At 42.8% G+C, this 13,801-nt stretch overlaps 1 protein-coding gene across 3 annotated transcripts in view; it reads left to right on the top strand.

The window, feature by feature from the left end:
• Window positions 1-121: 121 nt before the first annotated feature.
• chd5 (chromodomain helicase DNA binding protein 5) overlaps window positions 122-13,801 on the top strand; it is a 33,235-nt gene continuing 19,555 nt past the window's right edge. For 2 of the 3 annotated variants that reach the window (XM_054784053.1, XM_054784054.1), the window contains exons 1-10: window positions 489-652; window positions 8,557-8,702; window positions 10,603-10,818; window positions 11,100-11,218; window positions 11,557-11,792; window positions 11,962-12,074; window positions 12,152-12,278; window positions 12,518-12,684; window positions 13,261-13,491; window positions 13,589-13,798. In XM_054784053.1, coding sequence (XP_054640028.1) covers window positions 586-652; window positions 8,557-8,702; window positions 10,603-10,818; window positions 11,100-11,218; window positions 11,557-11,792; window positions 11,962-12,074; window positions 12,152-12,278; window positions 12,518-12,684; window positions 13,261-13,491; window positions 13,589-13,798 — 1,632 coding nt within the window. In that variant the 5' untranslated portion in view covers window positions 489-585. Of the gene's footprint in view, window positions 653-8,556; window positions 8,703-10,602; window positions 10,819-11,099; window positions 11,219-11,556; window positions 11,793-11,961; window positions 12,075-12,151; window positions 12,279-12,517; window positions 12,685-13,260; window positions 13,492-13,588; window positions 13,799-13,801 lie in introns of all 3 variants that reach the window. The other variant, XM_054784052.1, reaches the window with a different exon arrangement.

Genomic DNA, 13,801 nt, shown 5'->3' with positions numbered 1-13,801 from the left:
GTATTTAAGCATACATATGCGTCTATTAGCCTTCATTGCTTGCAGGGCAATACGCTTGTGTGTGTGTGTGTGTGTGTGTGTGTGTGGGAGGGGGTTGCAGCAAAGAAGTTTCCCTGTCAATTATGCGGTCGTCTGGCGGGAAAGCTTCATCCAGTGGCACGTGGCGTGTTTTTGTTTGTGTCCTTGCCTGTGTGTGTGTGTGTGCGTGCGGGCGTGTCTGCACACTACTAGTACAAGTGGTAACCAGGCGTGCATGACTAACTAGTTGTGTCTGAAATTATGGGATGCATCGTCATGGCAACAGACCAGACGTCACAATCTGGGCATGTGTGCTCCATTTTTTGTCTTATTTGTCAGACTGGGAGCCCTGGATAGACATCATCACACAGTGACGACTTCCAATGTGCAGCATCATCAACATTTTTATTTTCTTGTCGTTTCACAGCCGCTGCGGATTCGTGAAGAAAGGAGCTCGGCTGCTGCTGCTGCGGCGTGTGGAGGGTTAACTTTCACCATTGTCAGCCCGAAAGGGGGCTTTTTTGGAGGGGGAGGAGGAGGAGGAGGAGGGAGGGCGATGAGATAAAGATGCCGGGGTCGCTGAGCAATGAAGACGAGGCACAGGACGACATGGATTTTGAAGACGAGATGCCAGGTGAGGAGGAGGGACGCGGGTGGGGGTGGGGGGCGGGGTGTCCTTCATCTTATTTAGCGACGTTTTCAATGCTGTCCGAGGAAGAGGAGGAGGCTGGAGAAAAGCACAGTCATGCTATTATTCTGGCGTGTTTTTGAGGGGCGTTTTTATTATCACCACTCGTGGATGATGAAAAACTGCATGCTTTGTGCAAGAAAAAACAAAAACACTGTCCTGAGTTAGGTCCAGTCAGCTTCAAGTCCTCCTCGTGTCCCCCTTTTATGTGCAGGTACACCATATATCCCCTTCATTGCATTGATACACATTGCAAATCATCATAATACTGTACTGTGGAACCTCCAAAGTAGAACACAACGTGATGACTTTCAAGTTGTTGTAATTTCTAAATAATTTTTCTACATAGGGGATAATGTAAAGCGAATTCTATTGTTCCAGACACCATAAAATCTTCATTAACTATACTTGCAATGTTTTAAGTACTAGTTTAACATTATTAAAGGTGCCCTGTTATGCAAAATACACTTTTAAATGGTGTTTTAACAGTTTTGTGACCTTAGAGCCTGTTTATGAGCACCAAATGTGAGAAAAATCTATCACCTCCCTCACTTTGCTCCACTTTTGGGAGAAGAGGTGCTCAAACGCTCGCTTTTGAAGTACCTTATTTTCATGACACTACGATGGAAAACCCTTCGTCCTCATGGACATGATACCCTCTCTGACCTAGCTAGAGGACCCGCCCCGTATATACGTCCGCCACTTCACAGAGGTGTTTAATAAAAAAAGCAGGCTTCGCTACACATCTCCAAATAAAGCCTGCAATGACCTCTGCCAACTTTCCGTCACTCAAATACAGACGTGGGAGCTGTCGGTTTAAGTTTGATCATTTTATTTTTCTTCAGCAAATAGGCTCACCTAGTCTGATATTGCTGTTGAAATGTGACTGTAATGTTAACAGCTATTCTAGTGCTGTGTTTTCCTATTCCGCTCCAGGGTTTCACCTTGGGTGTTTTGAAGCTGTGGTGGTGGGCTGCATGAGAGGGTTGACTGCCGCCGCTGTGTCGTGCTGCTGCTGCATCTGCATTTTTTTTTTATTATGACAAATAACCATTTTTATGACTTATTTATTTATTAAATTATTTATTTAACATTTTTTCAACAACCGGCAGCACAGGAACCATGAACATTGCATAACTGTTAATTTAATGGCAAAGTTGCTGAGAGCACTTAAAATGAGAGTCTAAAATGTCGAGCCTCCTTTTGTTACCTGACCTATTTAGTCCAATAGTACTAAGTGGCATTTTGTACTATTTGACACAAACCTAAATTTTATTTGATGCCTGTTTTAGCATAATACGAATAGATGGGAAATGAAGTGTGCAGTAATATTTTTGTTTGTTCAAAATACCACAATTAACAAAATAAAATAACAATTTCAACATTTTTGTGATAGAAATCTGTCCTGTATAAACAGTATAAATTCAGAGTCCAGAGTTATGATAGCACAGGTGTATTCAACTTGAAGCGATATTAAAGCTACTTTGACAAAAATAAAGGAGAGCTATTGGCTATTAGCTATTTGTGTTTTATCTGACTGCCAACATTGAAATTGCACTTTATTTACAAAGCACATCTCCACTCAGTGTCATCATTTGTCATTAAATACAGGCATCACGTTTGAATAGAACACTTATAAAAATACTAAGAAGTGAAGCAAATATTCTTTGAGGAACTACTCAACATCAGCTGGACTCATTACGTGTTCAACGTGTTCAACAACTTAGACACACAACTAGTGTTTTGAAGACAAGCCAAGTATTATAATGATAACAAGAGCGCAAGACTGTTAAAGGGATAGCTCGGAGTTTTTGACATGAAGTTGTCTGACATCCCCATCAAAATTGTAGTCCAATAACAGCGACTTACCACCCCACTTGGTCTCGTAAGTCCAGTTCTGGTCAGATTTCCGTGACGAAGAATGTAGTTCCTCTTAGTTGCTGGGGACAATTAAGTCAAGACTTTGGCTTCTCAAAACAATATGCGTTCAAAAGCTTCATACATTTGCATCACAAAAATGCCTTCACAAAAAAATCAGACCTCACAAAATGCTTGGCGTTATATTTGTCTCCCACCGTATTCCTGTGCACCGTTGTCTGTACTGTACGTCCATGTGTATGTGACGAAGACGCTCGCATCTACTTCCGTGACGGAGCGCCGCGGCCATCTTGTTTACGTATGTGTTCCACAGCGGAAGAAGATGCGAGTGTCTTCGTCACAGTCACATGAATGCGCAGGCAACGGTGCGCAGGGATACGGCGGGAGACAAATTATTGACATAAAGCGCAGTGAAGCATTTTTATGATATTTTAAATTGTTTTCAAACAAATTGTGGTCAATATGTGCGTAAATAATAAGCTATATATGTGTCTATATAGCATATATGTCCATTCATACAATGTATTACTTAACATTGTTTTCAAGTGGATAAAACACTAATTTTTAAGTTGTGGAGGCTTTTGTTTTGTCGTTGCGGTGCGCCATGATCAATTACAAGTAGATCAGTTACACTCCTTATGTTGTTGTATGTGATATATGGCCTCTATTACATTGGACAATGTGCAGTTACAGTGTACAGTAATCCCTCGTTTATCGCGGTTTAATTGGTTCCAGAGCTGACCGTAATAAGTGAATTTCCGCTAAGTAGGATTCCTACTTTATAAATGGAATATTTTTGTACTTATGGCATAGAAAACCTGTTTACCATCTTCTAAATATGTTTTTTTAACATAATTAGAGCCCTCTAGACATGAAATAACACCCATATAGTCATCTTTAATCAAGCCATTAAAGACATAAATGAAACTCGTGCTTGTGCGTGTTGCAGTAAAATTGTTCCGTGTGGAGGACAGGAAGTGACTTCGGGGGTTCAGAGTTGAGTTTTAGCTTGATTACAACCACAACAGTAGCCTGTGTTATTGTTGTTATTATTACTTGTATTATTATGTTGTTCTTATTTTGCCGGTTGTGAGATAATTTAAGCCTGCCATAAAAAGCCTGTTGTTCCAGTGGTCAAGTCTGGTACTTGTTTCACCGAACAATTACTGACACATAGTGACCAATGTAGAATACTTTTCCTAATGGCTTATATTTCTATTTCAGTTCATTTATCCATTTGTATGCTTGCAAATGCTTAATTTAGCCACAGAATACATAACATTGGCTTTGATATGTTTGTTTTTTTTTACTAATAACAGGCCGTATTCAACCACGAAACAACATGACTTATTAATTAACATATGTTTGGAAAAACTGTGATAGAGTGAAGGCGCAAAATTTGAACTGCGATGTGGCGAGGGACGACTGTATAAGTAAAAAGTGCATAAAGTGCATTATAGCGCTTCTTGGAGCCACACATTCTGTGGGAGAAAGGCGTGGACAAACGCAGATCATTAGCAGTAAAGCTACATACACACCGTGTTCCCACCAGGGCTTACTAAAAGCACCTTTAAACCCTCTAAATTCCGACAACCCACTTCCAATATATTGTGGGAAATCAGACACTGACTTATAATTTCTGAAAAATGCTATAATATTGTATCTTGTTAGCAGTCTGAAGTCTCAGGTTGACATTCCAGCCTTATAGCGAACAATGCACTAGCCAGACGGCTTCCATTAATTTCCAGTCGTCATTGACTTCATGCGTTAGGCCTTCATGTCAATTGGCTGGTCATGTTTTGCTTTTAATTGTTTTTTTTTATTAGGTTTTTTTCCCCCTGAGATTTGAAAACTGTCACGGGCCATAAAGCGTCCCCCCCCTTCATTGGAAACAGGGTCTATTTTTGGATCGTCTCTGTGAAAGTTGACACCATTTTAATCCAGCTGCCTGTGCATGAAAATCTTTTTTTTAATATGTACTTGCAGAAGGGTTGCGCTGCATTTAAAGTGCACTTTTAATTCTGCTATTTAGGCTTTCTGCTAACACTGTGAGAGACAGTCGCCATTTTTTCTTCATGGCAGGCCAACATACCTTTGTGAGCCTCTAAGGTCAAACACAGTCTGTTCTTGGACAGTCTGATTTGTTTTTAATGCTTATAGGAATTAGTGGAAATAGAAAAAATTGGTTCCAGGGTCAAAATGTGGCCGTCATAAAACCTTTATTAACTGCCCAAGCAATTTTGAAAGTCACATTTTAGCAGTCATAACTGTTAAGTGTAAAAAGAAGTTCAGCAGAGTACAACTTACAAATAATAAATTGTGTACTTGCTGCATGAGTCCTGTCCCAAAAAGACGAATGCCCATTTTCTGCTGCACAGAATCTACTCGGCTCTGCATGGCTCTATTGTGCTCAACTTGTCATTGTAACGCTTGTGGACACGTACCCTTTACGCTGTTGCTGTGCCTTAGCTCTGGATGTTGCAGTTTTGCACGCCGCAGTCTGCATTTTGTAGCAGCGCTTCACTTTCTTGCTGTTCTGAGTCACATCCCGGATAAAATGTATCTTCTCATCTTCACGTGAATAGTCTTGTGAGAGGCGTTTTTTTTCTCGCAGGATTCTACTTTTTTCTTTATTGTTCGTGTTATCTTATTATTTTTACTTAGGATCTCATTATAATAGACAGTTTTTCCACATGGGGTCTTCACTGTGGTGTTGCTCATGAATCTCCCCTGGCTGTAAAGGGTCGTTTCCTCAGCGAGGAAGGTCAAAAGCGAGTCTGTCATCCGTCTTCTCTGTACATGCCTTGTTAGCCTCATGAAACCTCGGTCCCGTGACTAACAGAGCCCAGCTCGGCCCGATGCTGCTCGGTGCACTCAGCAAGCAGAAAGATGATTCCCTGAGGGTCACGGGCCATTTAGAGTGGCAGAGGATGCGAGCGTAAGGCGAGGCAGGTGGTGAAGGTGGTAAATGACGCTGCTGTCATACTCTGTCCCTTAAAGAGACCACCAAGTGTTCAACATTCTATTTAAAGTCATTTAAGGCGGACGTGTTCAATATATTTCATGGCACCTTCCAATTCTAACCAGTAGTTGAGGTTGAAAGAATTTGTCACTCTTTTATCATTAGGATAAATATGTGTGTGTGTGTGTGTGTGTGTGTTTACATGTGTGGTTACCTCCTGCTAGTGTTTGTTTTGGTCTCTTTGACTACTCCAGCCAGGAATCACTCCCCTCCGGTTGCAGGCCCAGGGGGGGAATTGGTGGCCTGCAGGGTGAATTTTGGCAAGTTGACTGTGATCCACTTGCTGCATTATTCATGGCATCAGTACAGCCAGCGTGTGTGGGTGTGTGTTTAGTCCTCATTGTGGTTCTTTCTTGTCATGATGTATTTGGACAGGGACACTCAAGTCCCTGTGACATCACTGAAGTGGACCACTGGGCTCAGCAGTTTGTACTTGACAACCAGCAGCTGGGATACACTCGGCGGGTCTGAGAGTCTACCATTGAGCAATCCATTACTCTTAGCTGTGGTCTTTTTTGTTTTGATGTTTTTTTTATTGCGCTGGTGACCGACTCTTGTTCCAGTCTGAAACTCACCAACATAAAACCTTTATTGGAGTTTGTGAAGTGTAAGGAGAAGTTAGCCACTGTACAATAAAACTAAAACAAAGTAACACTACTCACTCTCTGAAGAAGTTTGACACACATGTAACTACAGGTGTAACAATTAATCTTGATCCGATTAATCATCAGCGATTTTGGTGTTCGATTAATTGTTTCTTGATTTGAAAATGTAAATATCCTCTGATTTCAGCCTCTCGGACGTGAATATTTTTAAATTTCCTGAGTCATCCACAAAAGCTGACCCGTTATCTTTGTGTTTTAGGCAAAAAAGATATTCACACACATGAGCTTAGACTTTAGAAAACAGTGATCAACATTTTTGCCCTTCTTCTAATATGTTGTGGACCAAACCACTGTTTGTGTTTGCTTTATATTGATTTGGTCCATCTAGGTCAGGGGTCTGGAAACTGCAGCTCCAGAGCCGCATGTGGCTCTTTTATCCTTCTGCTGTGGCTGCAGCTGCTTTATGCTTTCCGTTCCTTCTGACGCCATCATGAGCCTTTCAAAGTTCTACGTTGGAGTTGAGCGTGTGCCATCCAATTCTCCACCAAAGTGCTAGAAGTAGTGTTTTCTGCTTGGTCAAAAAAACATGACGCTGGTCAGCTATTTAGCTTGTTAGCTTCCTTTGTCGCTAATGAACAATGGCAACTTAAACGAGAAGGAGAGTGGGACTGGAACTGGAACTAATCGATTGCGAATGTTGATCCGAAATCGGTGGAGAAGAAAAGGCTTAAGAAACATGACTAATTGCCAGATGGCAACAGGTGTGGCTCGTCACTCCGCCAGGAGGAACAGGAAGACGGAAAAGGAACGTGACAATATGTGTAAGGAAACTGTAAATGTAGTGTTACCTTCAATTTAGTGGCCAAAAAGGTTTTGTGGCTCCAAAGGGCTCAAATGGCTCTTTTGATGCAAAAGGTTGCCGACCCCTGGTCTAGCGTCTAACCGATTAATTGAACAAGCTTCAGATTAATCCATCCATCCGTTTTCTATACCGCTTATCCTAATTACGGGCGCAGGGGTATGCTGGAGCCTATCCTAGCTGACTTTGGGCGAGAGGCGGGGTACACCCTGGCCGGATCGCCAGTCCAATCAAGGGCACATATAGACAAACAATCATTCACACTCACATTCATACCTATGGATAATTTAGATTCGCCAGTTAACCTAACATGCATGTTTTTGGAATGTGCGAGGAAACCAGAGTACCCAGAGAAAACCCACGCACGTACGAGGAGAACATGCAAACGCTTCAGATTAAGCAACTAAGAAAATAATTGTTAGTTGCAGACGTACATGCAACTTAATGAATTGTATTACACATACATCGTCTGTCACAGTACATTCTATTTCTGATCTCTGGTACCTCTCTGTGGAGACATCACAAAAAAGCCAAAGAAAAAGCATCACATTTGAATTAACGCTTTGTCTGCTCACTAAGGTGTAGTTTCACTGGATTTACTGGCATCAGGCATTGCGATAATTGAACTCCAAGACTTGTGAGGCATATTTTTCCAAAACTATAAATTTCAACTTTTAGGACAGGGGTGTCCAAAGTGTGTTCCAGGGGCCGTTTTTGTCCCAAGGCTTGTTTTTTATTAGCACATTTTAAAAATACAATTAAACGTGAAAAAATAAAAAACAACAGCAAAACGTAAAAAGACAGCAAAAAGGTGTAATGTAAGGATAAATAAATACAATGAAATGAATTGTTAATACTACTAGCATTAATAATCATTTTCTTTGTCATCGATAACACAAAGCTGACATGCAGGCTTTTTTTCGTTAAATATATAGTCTACACTACCAGTGTGTAAGTTTGGACACACTTTCTCATTCAATAGCATGAGGATGTGCGTCAACGTTTGACTGGTAGTGTGTAATAATTTATTATGTTAAAAAAAATAAAATATCAAAATGGCCTTCTCATCTTTTGATTTTTCAGCATGGGGCCCTTGGTCGAAAAAGTTTGGAAAGTTTTCACAGAAATACTTGTCTAAATACTTTGTCCAGTGGGATTTCGTCTAATTGAAATTGCTGCCAAAGGCACAATTTGGGTCAGATCTGGATTAAACTTGGTGTCACATTATACAGTAGCTACTGATCCTGCGTGCTTCAAGGCAAATCAGGCAACTTTAGTCAGATATGAGGTTTGAAAATATTTTTCTTATTTTTAATATTATGACACGTGGTTTCAAAATAGTAGTGTGTGGATTCTCGCCACAGTGTGATTGGTCGGATCCTTGGAATAAGGCCTACCTCATTTCACCTTTTGTCATAGCACAGGGATCGTCAACTAGCCAGTTTGTGCAGTATATTTAACCTTGTGTGTGTTTCTGCACGTCCAGACGAGGAGGATATGTGTGCCACGCTTCCTCTGGCATCCATCGGCAGCTTCTTCTCGGACGAGGACTCCCTCAAACAGCAAAAGAAAAAGAAGAGCAAAAAGATGACAGATGGCAAAGTGCCTAAAATGAAAAAGCGGAAAAAGGAGGTACGTTTTATATTCATTATCCAACTAAACATCCTTCAAACATGAACTTCAACCATGTACTTATCCACTGATATTAAAATTAAATGTGCAAGCATTACAACAGCCAACCATCTAAGCAAACATCAATCCAGGTACTCAGCTAACAATTCAAGCAAGCAAGCCGCCCTTTGGCTTCCAGCTTGACATTCTGTTCCCACCCCCCTATCCTTCCTTCCCTCCTTACCTCCACTCTTCCACATCACCTTCCTTTTTTCCTACTTTGCTATGCTCCTTACTATCCCTTTTTGGACATGTTGAATTGTGCAAGTGTAAATGTGATGTACTCCAATGTAACTTTTATGCATGTTTGAAATGAATAAATTAAAACCAGTTATTTAAAGTCAAATTAATCCAAATAAAAAAAATCTACAGTAATGAAAACCAAACCTTCATTGAGACACAACAATCACAGTCATAACAAAGGAACTAGAGTACAGTATACTGTAGAGCTATGAGAAGATGTTGAGTGTTGCTGTAAAAAAAAGAGCAGGTCTGCCTGCCTTGATTTTTACAGTTGATGACAAAGAGTGTTTTTAGTCAACTACAATATTCCCTTGTGTGCTAATTGGGTGTCTTGTGCACCGCGTTGTACAGTCTCCCCAAGGTAGAGCCATTATGCAGGAGCATCTAATTTGATTAGGTTATCAGCAGTTATCTGATTGTCCTCCCTCCAAGGGGGCCGGTCATCCTCTTTGTCCTCTTTGGCCCCCGCCATGTGTGGCTCTCCTCCATCTCTGGCTTGTTGCTCTCAGCTGCCTCACCACTGCAGCCCCCCCACCCCACCATTTACGCTGTTCAATTCACTCCCCACCTCCTTCTTTTTGTCCTTATGCATAAATGAGATTTGTCTAGACGGTGGGTGCTGGAGCACAAGCTCGTTATGCAGAGGTGTGTGATTGGATGGCGCTGTTCTATTAGCTGCTACTGTGTGTGTGTGTGTGTGTGTGTATGTGTGTGTGTGTGTGTGTGTGCATGTGCGCACGTGTTTGTGGTGAGGATAAGCGAAGGAGCGAGAGAAGAAAATTAAATGGTGTGTGTGTGTGTGAAGGAGGGGAAGTGAGCAAAAATGAACAGTGGTGGGGTTGTGTGGTGGGGGGTGCAATGAGAATGACAGCAAAAGTAGGAAGAGAGAGAGAGAGAGAGAGAGACACTGCTCAAATGTGGTCGCCATGGCAACACTGCCAGGCTGCTGGTAGGGTTGGTGGGCGCTGCGGCAATGCAAGCCTTTCCACTGCGCCACAGAGTGAAAACACCCGCAAGTTTGTGTGTGTGTGTGTGTGTGTGTGTGTGTGTTTCTGTGGTTGGAAGCAACAGGCTGCACACACTAAGTTTAAAGACTTACACACGCAAAAAGGAGAGACTAAAACTGCATGTCGATGACAGAGGACAAAAGAAAGACACATTTTGATTTGCATAGAAATGCATCAACGCAACACTAATATACAGTCTCACACACAGTGAGGGTTGGGCAATGCACTCACACACTGACACACACACACGCAGCGCTGTCAATCATGCAGTAAAACACCTTACCAGTGGTAAATCATGCAGCCATCTGACAAAGATGTTGTCCCTCTTGCTTTGACTGCGTCTTTTATAGTGGACCACCTCTAGCATTGTTAGCATTGTGCTAAATTCGCACCCGTCTTGTGCCCAAGGCTTGCAAAACACCAGCAGTATAAAAGGGGATGGAGAAGTGTAAAGGAAACAACAAACCTCATGGTGTCCTAATACTTTTGTATAGAATCATACGTATGATACAAAGTGAACTCATGCCATCAAGTAACAGTCACATCAGTAAACAATACTAACAATGTGCATTGTCCCATGTCTCTTGTCCTCATGTGTCCCTATGCCTCAGGGAGGGATCCCAGCAAACATGGACAGCGAGCAAGACAGGACGTCTGACGTGGAGGAGGACCGTGCTGCCGAGAGAGACTCAGAGAGCGAGAGCAGCATGTTCAGCCCCACCAAGAAGAAGAAGAAGAAACCCAAGGAGAAGAAGGAAAGGAAGCCCAGGAAGAAGAAGAGAGACGAGGAAGACGATGACGACGATGATGACGATGGGAGCATGAAAGTGAGTGGTGAATCATGGCATCTTGACCTTAGGTTTTGTTTAAGTTACTGGATTTCCTTCTACCATCCAAATACATGCAAGGTCATTTGAGACTCTATACTGTATGTCCCATAGGTGTGATTGCTTGTTTGTCTAAATATTCCCTCTGATTGACTGGCAACCAGTCCATGGTGTACCCCTCCTCTCACCCAACATCAGCGGGGATAGGCCAGACCCAAAACTGGATAAGTGCTAGAGAATGAATAAATGAAGTTTGATCAAAGTGTGCATGCACCCTTCAGGAGCCCAAATCGTCTAGCCAGCTGATGCACGAGTGGGGACTGGAGGACGTCCAGTATGGCTTCACAGAGGACGACTACAAGACCATCACCAACTACAAAGCTTTCAGCCAGTTCCTCAGGCAAGCATTCTCATATGTATACTAAACTTCCATGTAAGCCAACAAACGCCAACAAATGTGTGCAGTCAACTGCCTGGTGAATACCAGTTACAGCTGAGGGGGCTGAAGGATTCCGAGGTTCTGGACTCTTATGGGCCAGCATGCTAGAGCAAAGGGTGGGGGGTGGAGGATATTTGCGTGCTTATTATTGACATGTAAGCCTGGCCAAAGTGGGATTTAAAGTGATGTGAATGACACAAGAAAGTTGCACAACGCTTAAAGAAGTTGTGTTAACCGTATCAAAGACAAAACAATAGAAATGATTTGTCATGTCCATGCTGACCTCTCCTTTCCTCCAGGCCTCTCATTGCTAAGAAGAATCCCAAGATTCCCATGTCCAAGATGATGACTGTGCTAGGAGCCAAGTGGCGAGAGTTCAGCGCCAACAACCCCTTCAAAGGCGCCTCTGCAACGGCCGTGGCAGCCGCTGTCGCTGCCGCCGTGGAAACAGTTACTGTGGCACCGCCCACCTCTGTCAGTCAGCTGAGCGCTCAGCTAGGGCCCGTCAAAAAAGCCAAAACCAAAGAGGGGAAAGGTAAGGGCCATAGCAATCACTACACAACACAACAATACTAGAAACAGCTCTCTCTGTGATGCAGTGCAGTTTTACACCCCTGCAAACTGCAACCACAATAATAAACACATTGTGATGATGTGTCCGGTGGGTATATTGATGTTCAGTTATGCCATCTGTGTGTGTCAAGGGCCTGGAGTTCGAAAGAGGTGCAAGACTGTGAAAGACGTCAAGAAGAAAGTGAAGCCGAAGAAGACCAAATCCAAGTCAGGCCAAAGTGGGAAAAAGAAGAAGGCATCCTCGGTGAGCCTCGCTCGCACACGGCAGCCATGGTGCTCTGTACTGTACCGTACTATGTCTTTAAACTTGTGCTGTTTTAGAGCGAGGAAGACTTCCTGGAGGAGTCTGACTTTGACGACATCAGCATCCTCAGTGCCTCTGTGCTTTGTGACACCTCGGTGGCCGCCGCCAAGAAAAAGGCTCGACGCGGGCGCAAAAAAAGGAAAAGTAGGTGCACCCACTCCAAGATACCATTGAGATCCCCAACACCAGACACTGCCATATATAATTCCACACTAATGTACCTCATAGGGCTAATTATTGGGATTCAAGGTAACTATTTTCACTTTTTCCAGGGCCAGGAATATCTAGGAATGTATGCCCGTTTTTCTGTATTTTCTTAGATTACTGCATCGTTGGCTAATGACTAAATACGAACACTGATATGTGGAACCTGCCTTTTCCAGGGGAGGATGGCGACGGCTACGAGACGGACCACCAGGACTACTGTGAGGTGTGTCAGCAGGGCGGTGAGATCATCCTGTGTGATACCTGTCCCCGAGCGTACCACCTGGTGTGCCTGGAGCCTGAGCTGGAGAAAGCCCCTGAGGGCAAATGGAGCTGCCCACACTGTGTGAGTACACAACAACGCTTCATGATGATTGATTGATTTGAAATGTGCCTGATGCTTACAGTTTGAAAAACTGCACATTCTCTTAGGTTGAACACAATCAGTTTTCTGCGTCCAAAATAAGATTCATGCATTTTAGGTGTCAAACTGTTGTCAAAATGCACTTTAAAATGTGAAATAGGTAATGTTTTAAGTAACATTTTAGCATAATATTAATATAATATAATTATCATATAAATCTGTTTTTTTACCGTATTATAATAATATAATAGTAGTATAATAATAGCCATTTAAGTGGACAGTATAAATGTAACAATAAAAGTTTGAGTTATATTGTGGGCATTATCATTTTCTTTGTATTCAGATCATTGGTTGAATTGTCTAAATAGACTTTTAGCATGGTCAATTTTGAGCAAGAAATGGAAAAAAAAAGCAGGTCAGGTCAGTCACAATTAATATACTTCTTGAGGATTAGCAAGAAGTAAAAGTAACCATATTTGTGGTCATATGACATATGGGGCAGTACTTAAGGATGTCTTAGGTAAGGCGCAAGTAATACTCCCTGACCATATGCCATAGGAAAAGGAGGGGATTCAGTGGGAAGCCAAAGACGAGGAGGACGAGGAGGAGGAGGAGGAGGCGGTGGTGGCGCGAGAGGAAGAAGATGACCACATGGAGTTTTGTCGAGTGTGTAAAGATGGAGGAGAACTGCTGTGTTGCGACACCTGTCCATCCTCCTACCACATCCACTGCCTCAATCCGCCACTGCCTGAGATACCCAACGGGGAGTGGCTGTGTCCACGCTGCATGGTGAGCTTAGTTGTGCAACGTTTTCTTTCCCCCATAAGCTCAATCAGTGCTTGCTAACATGGGAATATGTGTTTATTTTCTTACATTGTCACTTTAGTGCCCTCCTCTAAAAGGCAAAGTACAAAAGATTCTTCACTGGATGTGGGGAGATGCACCTCTTCCCCCGGAGCCACCCATGGGCCTGGATGGCAAGCCCACCATGGACGTCTTAAGCAAGCCCCCGCTCAAGGGCCACCCCGAGAGGGAGTTCTTTGTAAAGTGGGCTGGTCTCTCACACTGGCACTGCTCCTGGGTCAGCGAGCTGCAGGTG

Source organism: Dunckerocampus dactyliophorus, chromosome 8, assembly GCF_027744805.1.
Source record: "Dunckerocampus dactyliophorus isolate RoL2022-P2 chromosome 8, RoL_Ddac_1.1, whole genome shotgun sequence".
NCBI lineage: Eukaryota > Metazoa > Chordata > Actinopteri > Syngnathiformes > Syngnathidae > Dunckerocampus > Dunckerocampus dactyliophorus.
Note: the sequence above shows the minus strand (reverse complement) of the source record. Positions and strands in the feature narration are given on the sequence as shown.